At 37.8% G+C, this 11,041-nt stretch overlaps 1 protein-coding gene across 1 annotated transcript in view; it reads left to right on the forward strand.

Moving 5' to 3' along the window:
- Positions 1–6,653, forward strand: part of LOC112961815 (receptor-interacting serine/threonine-protein kinase 4-like) — a 30,711-nt gene extending 24,058 nt beyond the window's left edge. The window contains exons 10-13 of the mRNA XM_026057393.1: positions 227–369; positions 848–998; positions 3,001–3,062; positions 6,549–6,653. Coding sequence (XP_025913178.1) covers positions 227–369; positions 848–998; positions 3,001–3,062; positions 6,549–6,572 — 380 coding nt within the window. The 3' untranslated portion in view covers positions 6,573–6,653. The remainder of the gene's footprint in view (positions 1–226; positions 370–847; positions 999–3,000; positions 3,063–6,548) is intronic.
- The last annotated feature ends 4,388 nt before the right edge of the window (positions 6,654–11,041 follow it).

The following is an 11,041-nucleotide window of genomic DNA, read 5'->3' on the forward strand; positions in this document are numbered from 1 at the left end:
TTGGCAAAAGAATGAGATCTCCCAACCCTTGTAGCTTTTAATACACATTTCTTCATACAACTTAGTGTAAAATCCAACAATTTTTAGCATTTTAGTATATCTCTGAAATCCTGCTGGCACTTTTAGATCGTCTGCTTGGTAATTTTTACAAAATATTTTATCCAAATGTGAAATTTCCTTTTCAGTTTCCTGTTCAGTTTCAGTTGCCTGTTTTCCTCTGTCATAGGCTGGACTGCACTACATGAAGCAAGTGTGGAAGGCCTTTATAGGATAGCAAACGAGCTTTTGAAAGCAGGAGCTGATGTTAATGCTAGAGGAAGTGAACAAATAACACCATTACAAGATGCAGTTAAAGAAGGTCATTATGAGGTATATTCCAGTTTGGAATATACCCACTCTGGGTGGGTTTCATCTGGCCAAATGTGCATTTGTAGTTGCAAGAAAAAAATAGGCACACCTAGAGCACAATTTATTTCCTCATAAAGTAGGCATCTTAAATAGGTAAGCTGACTCATACCCTAAAATTGCCTGTTATTTTCCACCAATTAAGAGCTTAGGGAAGATGAATCCTGTCCTATGTTTTCTGAGACCTTGGCTTAAGACTGGCATCATGTTAATCGCTGGAACCAGTTTATAAAGATTAAAAGAATAAGATGTTAGGAGAATGATGCATCTAAGGGAATGCTTGGGATGTATTAACTGGTATAGGGAGGGATTATTTGGGACAGGCCTTAGATTTCTTTCTAGTAGTTCATGTTGTTGAGTACATCAGAGAGAAGACTGTATAAGGAAGGAGTATGGAAAATACTGTTAGAAGAGAAACAATGTGAAAAACCTATTTTTCTAGTTGGCAGAGTTATTACTTTGGTATGGAGCTGATCCTTTATTAAAAGATGAGATGGGAAGGTGTGCATTAGAAGAAGCTTCTGACCAGTCTATGAGGAAACTACTTAAAAGCTATATAGCAAAATCAAGAAGAGATTCAGAAGAGATATCAGGTAGGAATGAACTCTTCTGGCATATTTGTCACTATTAAATGGAGAATTTCAAAAAGTCTTTTTCACTATATTTCCTTAATTACAACTAATAATTCCATGGATTTCACTGTCTGATGCCTGAGTTCTAGTGAGCACTCCTTAACCAGCACAATTGTGCACATTGGCAAAGTATATAAGACAGTGGTGTCCGGCTTTTTCTTTGGCTAGAGCTACCTTTAAATTTGAGATGAAGATGTGAAGCACAACAGGTATTGCCTATTTAAATGTAAGATGGGGCATGGCAGGACTTGCTGGGCTATGACTGTAGTGTGGCCTAGAGCTAAGGATAGAATTTGGCTCTAAACTGGCATAGAGACTGGGTTTAGAAGGAACCATCAGATTAAGTTTAAAAATGGAGCCTGCAAGGGCATTTGGCTAGGATTAGATCTAGATCTTAGGAGCTGCTAAACCTTAACTGCTTAAGCTTTATCCTTAACTTCTGTTGCTAGGGCTGGGGCTATGATTAAGCTACAGTTTAGGGGTAGTATTACCTTAGCTGAGCTATGGTAAAGGCTGAGTTTACAAGGGATAGGTAAGCGAACATTTAGGCTAAGGTTAGAGCTGGATCTCGTACAGTGTTATGAGCTAAGCTGAGAAGAAGATTCAGAAGGGGCTGCTTGGTCAGGGGCTGGGCTGGCACAAAGAGGTGCCACAAGGGTACTAGGAAGCCTTGATTAGAGTTAGGATTAGATCTGTTGGGCACTGATGAGCCCATGTGGGTTGTGGTATGGTTAAATCTGGAAGGAGTTCCCAGGATAAGTTTAGAGTCAGGGCTGTAAGGAGTGCGCAGCAGTTTCTGGCTTCAAGTGTAAGTGGAATCAAGGTTAACATCAGTGTTAGGCTGTCAGAGGCTGCTGTACCTGGGAGGTCCTGTGACTAGAGGTTAGGGCTGCAGCCGCCAAGGGTCATCTAGATTTTCTGAAGTCTGGGTTGACAGAGATTGATGGGCTAAAACTATGTTCAAGGTTATGGTTTGGATTAGGATTTGGCCTGCTCAGTGCTTGACAGCTAGGCAATTTTGCTTGATTTAGGATGAGGACTGGCAGGGTCCACTGAACTAAGATCAATCCTAGGGCTGGAGTTAACATCTGGCGTGTAGGATTCCCAGAAGTGGCAGAGGAAGAGTTGCCATACTGTGCAAAGCTTGTTAATTTTAAGGCTGGCTCCAGTGTGGGTTGCTTGGCTAGCCTTAGGGCTGGGGTTAGGGTTCATGTCAGGGTACAAAATAACAAAGGGGGAAGAGCCAGATTTTTGCAGATATGGTGTGGCTTGTCTAGATTTAAGAACACATTGGCCAGAACTAAATGCATAGACTTGCATGGGTTAAATATATTAAGATCTAGGGTCAGATCTTGGTAGTTGCTCTGCTCTTTTCATGCCATTTTGTCAGCACAAAAAGAGGGTAGTTGGGAGGCTAAAGCAAACCACCAATAACGCACTAAAATGATACTGGGGAATATCCCTGCCTTTTTTCTTAGTGGTGACCTGGCTTGTAACTACTCTGTTTCTTTCCCTGCCCAAGTGTGCTATACAGGGACAGATATAAGCTAGGTTATTGTTTCATGTGTTGCAGACTTCAGAAAAGTCTCTGTGGGATCAGGGAAGCCTATTACAAAGTAGACAAATGTAGTAGCTACTCTAAATTTCAAAAAGAAGTGCCCAGGTCACTAATCTTCTGAAGAATTTGGAAGCATAAAGTCATATTTTACTCCCTCCTCTGCTTGTTTGTGCAAGTTCCCTTCTACAATGAAGATCAAGCCCCAAGATTTTAATATGTATTTTATATGTTTATGTGTTTTGTATTGTAATAAAACCCTTAGACCTTGCTATTTTTTCCAGCTAGCTACATGTGGTAGGTACTATTCACACAAGATTCTGGAAACAAAATCCAATATGTATACAGCAAAAAAATTATGGTCCTTTGTCAATACTGGTTTCTTTCTGTCTTTCATTTTCTTTTCAGCTGGAGAGGATGCAGAGAGTATGCTAAGTGCTCAAAGTTTAGAAGATACAAATCTGCACCAGGTACATCTCTACAGGGAATCCCCCTGATGTTAATTTGATGCTGAACTGTTATGGGCTTGTTAGGAGTCTTCAGTAAACTAAACCAGAAGAGTATTTCTGAAATGTGTTTCAAAAATAGCACATAACATATTAAATGCTTAATACCCATCCAGCAGGGACTGAAGCAAGGTGGTACTCAACGTTGTGCAAATTCTTAGGCAAAGAGTTGCTGATGCTTACTCATATAGCTGCAGCCTCATGAAGAGGCAAGACAGAGGCAATCAGCTGCCTCCCATGGCAGTGGTTCCTGTTGAGCTTTTGCAAATGCTGCAGAGATAATTTACAACAAGCACGGTACACTGGTGCCGCCTTGTACTTGCAGAAACCTGACTGAAGTTGTGAGCTGTTGCCTGAACCGTAGTGGTAGAATAACTGCTTCTTGCCTGTGTGCAATAGGTTGGTTGTGCTGGGTTTCTATAGGAAAGGGTAAGGGAGGCTCTGCCTTGCACAGGGGTTGCACAAGTCTGCTGTGAGACCCCGCTGCGGTGTGGGAGCTGGTGCTTCACAGGAAGGCAAGGCACCGTGGTTAGCTGCTTGGCTGTACCTTGTTTGTGTACAGCACAGCAGCTTTTGGCATTCACAGAGTTTAAAGCTATATTCTCTCCCTCCCATTTTCTCCACTTTGAACACTGATAACTGGTAATACCTGAAATGCATAATGCAGTGCACAGATACTTTTTTCTTGCTTGCTAAAGTTTTATGTGGTTATGATAAATGTCACTGTTACTCACGGTAGTATGACCTACAGTGTCCTTAGAAGTGTTGTGCTATAACAGCTTCCATGGTGTCTACTCTTAAATTACACTTTAAAACATTAATTTGTTGACAAAGAACGTTCTCCAAATAGAAAGTGTTATAAACACTTAACTGGGAAAACATATTACTGATAGCTGTATAACTGAGGCTTTTAACAGATGTGTTAGTTGTTGCTATGTTTGTGCTCTGATTCTATCTCTAGATACAAAGTAATCAATAGGAGAATTCTAGGTAGTCATCTGCCATTAGAGCAGTTTTGTTGCAAAGTTGTCAATAATTAGTTATTCCTATTTTTGCTGTGTTATTTTCTCTTCTTTTTAATTTGCTAAGATCATTGCAGAGAGGTTTTCCCAGAAGTGTGCAATTGCAACTCTGGTATATGACCATGGTAATGAAGTAGATTTAATTTTTTTAAGGCAGAATGTCAAATTGAAATCAGATAAATTTTCAGAAATAAATAAAAATGTAAAGCATTTCAGTAATATTTTGATTTCACCCATTAATTTTTACAGTTTTACATGTATGCTTGTCAGTTCTTTAATTTCTCTCTCCTGCTGTCTTAAAAAAACTGCACAAGCAGAAGAAATTAACTGATTTTATAATAGAGCAGTTTTCTTTCTGTATATAATAAAGCAGTTTATCACAAAGTGAAATGAATTATATGTGTTATTCTGTAGACAGAATTAAACTCAGATGGCACAGTTCAACATGATCATACTAAGGCATCAAAGGAAGGCTTTGCTAAAAATGAACAAAGCAGAAAAACAAATTTGGTGACATATACAAAAAATACAGTTCTTCAGGATTTGGATGGCAGAAGACTGAATGAAGAAAATTCGAAAGATATAAATTCAGATTCAAAAAAGACAAAGAAATCTGTTATTGATATGGCAGAGGCTGCCGCCAAGAGTAAAATTACTCAGAAAGGTAATAAACATGAGACACATGTATCTTCTTTATGTCCCTCTACAAACCAAGGAACAATGAAAATACAGAAAGCAGTTTTCCCTGATGTTGGACCTAATGAAATGGGCTTCAATGTTGATGTTTCTGATCATAATTATTGCAGCACAGTTGATGTTGAAGGAAAATTGAGCTTGCTAAATCAGACAGAAATGCAACAGGAACATGGGTTCAATAGTGGTAACAATGAAAATCCATTTACAGAAGAAAAGAAAAGAACCGGTGGAAGCACAGCAACTTCCGTCGTCATAGGGGAGGAGATGACTAGTTTACATTGCCCCACATCATCAGTGTCTGCAGAAAAAATGCCTGTGAAGCACTCTGAGACTACTGATTTAGCAGAACCTGATTCTCAGTCAATATTTTCTTTGACTTCATCTCACAGTGTATCACTTTCGAAATTACAGCAGGAAATCAAGAGTTACGATAGCGATCAACATAGTCTCAAGCAGAGTAACAAAGACAGCTTGACTGGCAGGAATCTAAATACTGATATGAAGATACCTTCAGAACAAATTATTTCTTTGAAAAACCTGACAAATCAAGTTAAATCTGATGTTGATGGAAACAAAATTAATGGAGCGGCTCTAAGTTTAAAACTCTCCTTGCCCCTGTTGCAAAGAGATTTCTTTACAGATAAATGAGTCAGAATCATCATGTGCAAATCTTAGTGGTTCAGACAGCACAGATATATTGCAACAGTCTATTGCAAATGAGATGCAAAACATTTATACAAATGTATCTGAGGAGGGAACCAACTGTACTGAACAAACACTTCAAACAAATACAGAAACACTGTTAGCACATGAACTTTTAGCAGCTACCAATGGAGAAAGTGTTTCCAAAAGTCCCATAAATTGTATCAGTGCGGTGCTAAGCGCTGTTGAACAAAAAGCTCAACAACCAGAGGAGGGAAGGAGGCTCCTGCTTAATGCAGAAGAAAGTACTGAAGGGTTTCTCACTGAGACAGCTGAAAATGCTAGCAGTTCAGAGAGTGGGTCTACAGCTTTACAACTCCATGAAAAGGAAGCACTTCAAATTGAAAGAAAGAAACAGGATCTTCAGGAGACCAACCAAAAAGCAGATTTGCATTTTGGTATTAATGCAGACAAGAAGTCTCCTTATTCTTCTCAGATTATGCAAAATACAGAGCAGGAAATGTCCCAGAAAACAGATGCCTTGTTTTGTTTGGAAATAATTAGTTTAAAGAATGCTCACAAGAAACTCATAAATTTTATATTTAAAAAAAATACAACTGTGGCTCTCTAGAGTATGTATATCACCATAAATAAATGGCAAAAACATGGAAGGGGTTGTAGTATAGTCTACCATGCCAGATGAACTACTTTTTGATTTGTATTTTGGGGGCTGTTCTGCATGCAAGTCCAATTGTATTTATCAAAATGCAACCACAATATTCATTACATTAATTAGAATGAAATTCTTAATAACTTAATTTTTTAAATACTGAAGAACAATAATGGCCATGTTTTCACAAAAAATCTTTGAACTCTTGAATTCAATCTCAATAAATTAATATGCAGTGAATAGTGGATGAAGTATTTATTATATTAAAAATATTTTCAAAAATTGAGTGAGTTACTGCAGAGATATTTTAACCTAGACTAGATGGTCATTTTGACAGTAACTTTTAATATCAATTGCTATTTCTGAAATTACTGAGTGTTGTGCTGTAAGATATTCTAAGTTCTTTTGTTTAACCAACAGATGAAGGAGTGTTTGCTGAAATAACTCAAACAGAAGGCACTGAAAAAAACAAAGAAGAAAGAAATGCAAAGAGCAATGTGCTCTCACAGTTTACTGAAACAGAAGCAATCCAAACTAAAAGAGTAAAATTAGACCCTCAGGAGACAAGCCAAAAGACAGATTTGTGTTCCAGTAGCAGTAAAAGCAAGCTTTCATTGAATCAATCACAATTCAGTCAAGGATCAAAACAGCAAACATCTAAGAAATCAGGTGAAAGATTAGTAATATTTTATAAAGACTGTGGTTTTTTTCCAGACTTATAGGAAGAAGACTTTTTGGTATACATGCAAGAAAGTGTGGAAAAATATATATAGCATATGGAGTAAATACTCCAGTGAGTTTCAAATTCTTGAAATGTTGCCAGAACTTCTATACAGAATGCACATACTTACTGTGTTTTGTTTATGCTATGTTCATCGGTCTTTTCAGTGTGATAACTTAGGGGGCTGTAGAATCATAACTAAGAGCTCAAAATAATGTCAAATAGGTCCTCAGTTAACTATTTTATGTATCATAGAATTAAATCTGGCTCTCTTCTCCTTCTTTTTATTTGGCACACGTATATCCACTTGTATTTTATACACCGTATCCTCAGCAGGTACAGATCATCATAGGTTCTGATTGTTCTGATATATTTGGTTTTAGCTGTGGTATACAGACAAACTTACTTATATGTGGATAAAGGATCTAGCATTTATTTCTGACAAGTTTATTCTCTTCCACCTGCACATGGAGCTTTCTATTCAGCAGTTTCATCCTATGTTTAAGACTTGCATTTATCTTTTAGCCTTGCCATCATGATAAAGCTCAGATCCAACTGATTACTGATCATAACCCACAGGTATTTTTCGCTTACTGCTCTTTGATAAAGCTGACAGTCTTCTTGTGTATTTTGTTTCTTTCTGGAATCTCCATAGTACTCTAAGACTTAGAAACCTCTTCTCTTAAAACTTTTGGATGCAATGTATCTGGACTGCTGATTCAAAAACATTAATCTTTCTGTCATCTGCCATTCTCATTAACTTGTGTGAAATGAAAAGAAACGTGTCATTAGATGCCAGAAATACTTTGTGTCACTTTGCCTTGATACAGAAGAGAGTATTTGTATTTTCTGATTATCTTAGACAATTCTATCATTTCTCTATAGTAATTATGAGTTTGGGGAAGATTTTTGTTCTATACATTTTTAAATACTACCTTCTTAAAGTCTTAGCTGGCTGTGACTCTCTCCTTGCATTTTTTTGTTTTCCACTGCAGTTTTCTAAAGCTCTGTATTTATAGTTGCTGCTATTCACTTCCCATTTTTTCATTTGTCATTTACTGTTGCTCTCTAATTCCATTCCTAAGCTAGATTAATTTTTGAATCAGTGTAGCTTTTTATCTTGAGTGTGGAATATGTTTTGAAATATTTTCTAGTTATCATTCATACTTTTCTACTGAGATTTTTTTCTTCCAACTGGTTTTTATTTATAGTTATTTCAGCTCTGTGAAACTGGCCCTTTCAAAGAGCTACAATGTCAGTGTAAATGTATGCTTTGTATATACTTGCATAATAAAATGTATATTAAAGATACAGGTTTATAGAAGTATGTTTGGGTGCATGTGTATATATGTGTGCAAATGACATTTGATTTTTTTCAAGTGTATTCAGCAAAAAAATTTACTTCAAAAATTTACTATTTTACTTGCACTACAGTTACATGTTGCTGTATTCTATTGGTCAAACTTTGCCTCTGAGTGGGCTATAACTCAGTACTAGCATTAGTTCGTATATATTTTGAAACTCAATGGGATTCATGCTCCTACATCCATTAAATTCTTTTAAAACCAGTGTATGTAACAGTGTATATATTTAAAACAGTATTGATAACAAATATGCACACCCACCCTTACAGTCTCTCTCTCTCTCTCTCTCTCTCTCTCTCTCTCTCTCTCTTACACACACACACACACAAAATATGGACAAATACCTCTGCATGCATACTATTGAGATGCTCCTTTATTTCTCTCTTTTTTTTTTATCTGCTTAATACCCTTCTGACTGTTCTGTAGAGGACTGTGCTTTTCCCTTTTCTTGAGGCAGAGACAGTCTAACCATCTAAGCCTCGTGTTTCATAGTGGTGGCTTAGTATTCTAGAAATAGGACACCATTTATTTTGTTTGCAGGACAGAAAGGATTTGTCACAAGATCTTTTAGACATTCTTTTTTTCAGCATTTTTTCAGGTTATTTGAAGTTGCCTGTGATATAGGAAGAGGCTTATAATACAGTGTTATTACTACAAGTAGCAGCAGTAGAGTGGTCCTATTGATTTCAAAAACCTGTCTTGCATAGCTATACTTGGCTTGACTTCTGCAAAAAAATGTTTGTGTCTTGCAGGATATTATTTCTGTTTCTGTCTTCTCTAGCAAGGATTGTCTTCTCTTTGGGGACTTTTGTMTGGATGCTTATTAGTCTTATATGTTGAATTAGGGAGTCATCAGCCAGTCTCTGCCTTGCCCTGTACCACTCACCATGCCATGACCAACTATTCCACAGTTTCCTGGACATCCCTAGCTACGTGAAATTCTTGCCAGTCCTTTTCTCTTTGATGGTCACAGTCTTCTTGTCCTCTTCTGCCTTCAGCTGGACAGAATGCTGTTTCCTTTTCCTGCCTCAGGTGGTAACTAGTTTCCAACCGATCTCAGGTTTCTGCTCTCTTTTGGTTTTTGGCTGCCAGCTCCTTGGTTTTGGAAGTGGAGGGGAGAAGGAAAGGAGCAGGTGCTTCCTGTTGTTAACTGTCCTTAGCTTCTCCAATTTTTGGGCAGTGTCAGCACCTAACTTTCCTATCACCAAATTGGTTCCTCCTGTTGTAGGAATCCCTTGTTACTTCACTCTGGAAAGAAAACACGGCATAGCTGATAAATATCATCGCCTGCTGCTAATTATTGCAAGAATGATTCCTTTCCCTACAAATGTTCATTTTTGCAGCTCCTGTCTATTCCTGCTCCATCTTGAGGTCTGTATTTATTTACAGATCTGTAATGTATCTGTATTTATTTTATGTACCCATATGTATTTTATATGTGGATTTTTTTTCCTTTTTTTGGTCTACTATGAGTACAGTTATAATAATAGTAATAATTAAAAAAACTTTATCCCAAACATGGGTCTTGCATTGTGATCTTCTCTGGAATATCATTTCACAGATCACTTCTTTTCCCAGAAGAGATATTCTTCAGGTAACAGTTTATTCAGCTAAAATTTAATTATTTCCATCATCCCAGAAGAATGTAGCTGTTTGAGAGGTCATTGGAGAAAGTATAGCTCTTTGTATAGCTGAAGGCGTTAATAGCTTTGGGGACTGGGAAAACAGCATTCAGCTTGCAACAGAGGAAAATGGAAGGCAGGATGATGTTTCCTGGCTTGTGGAGTTTTCTGTTTCCTTTTTTCCTGTCTCATTCCTCTTCTTCATTAACTGGCTTTTGTATCTTATCTGATTGTCCCCACGTCCCAGTGGTCTTCCTTACATCATTCTATTCTTGACTAAAAGTCTTTTCTTCCTAAGTGACCACATACGCAGTGTCACCTTCACCTGTCTACAGTCAGTCACCTTCTAGGCTCTGTACATTCCTGCCCTACTCATACAGAAGAAGGGTACAAACAGCTTGGTTCTTCTCTTACAGTTTGAGCTCTGCAAAGAATTGCTCATCAACCAGTGACAAAGTGTTCAAGTGTCTGTTTAAAGGAGGATACCCTTGAAGTTGTTGAAATATGGCAGTCTAATCAGGTCTAACTGCTGGCTACAGTAATCTCTCTGCTTTGTCTTTGTACATGCACTCACTGGATTTTGTATTTGCCAAGTTCCTAATCTTGCCTGCTCGTGACCCACCTGGCAATGCACTCTGCAGAGACCCACTGCTTTATGATTCACGTAACAATGTCCCGTTACTCTTTTGCAAATGTTTCTTAGCAAACATGAAGAAAACTGCTGTGCATGACAACTTAACTGGAAAACTTTGCAATTATTTCTGTTCACTTGCAGCCAATATTGCTAAGGGTCATTAGCTTAATGGGCTGTTGTGTGCCTTTTTTTTCCCCTACCTCTCTAAAGAGTCCCTAGGACATTCTCCCATGAATCAGAGGGGACAAAAAGTGAGAACCAGCAAGCGGATGATTGCTTTGGGAGTTCAGACCCCAAAGCTTTTTGACAAAATATAGTACATTATCTTACAGAAAAGTAGGTCTCAAACTGGAGGAGTATGTTCAATAATGTGACCTCTCTGTATGCTCTAGAATCTCAGTTTTCATTTTAAAAAGAAAGTCTTTAGCTCTTATGGTTGCCACTACAATGTGGGCCAAGTGCAACCATGCAAAGATGGCTGCCTGAATGCTTTCTGGCAGGTTAAAATAATCTGCTCTGAACTCCATGCTGCCATGCTCTGAATGCAGCAGTACCCGAGCAAGCTAGTTTAA

The sequence above is a fragment of the Apteryx rowi genome, unplaced genomic scaffold, assembly GCF_003343035.1.
Source record: "Apteryx rowi isolate R43461 unplaced genomic scaffold, aptRow1 scaffold_139, whole genome shotgun sequence".
Classification (NCBI taxonomy): domain Eukaryota; kingdom Metazoa; phylum Chordata; class Aves; order Apterygiformes; family Apterygidae; genus Apteryx; species Apteryx rowi.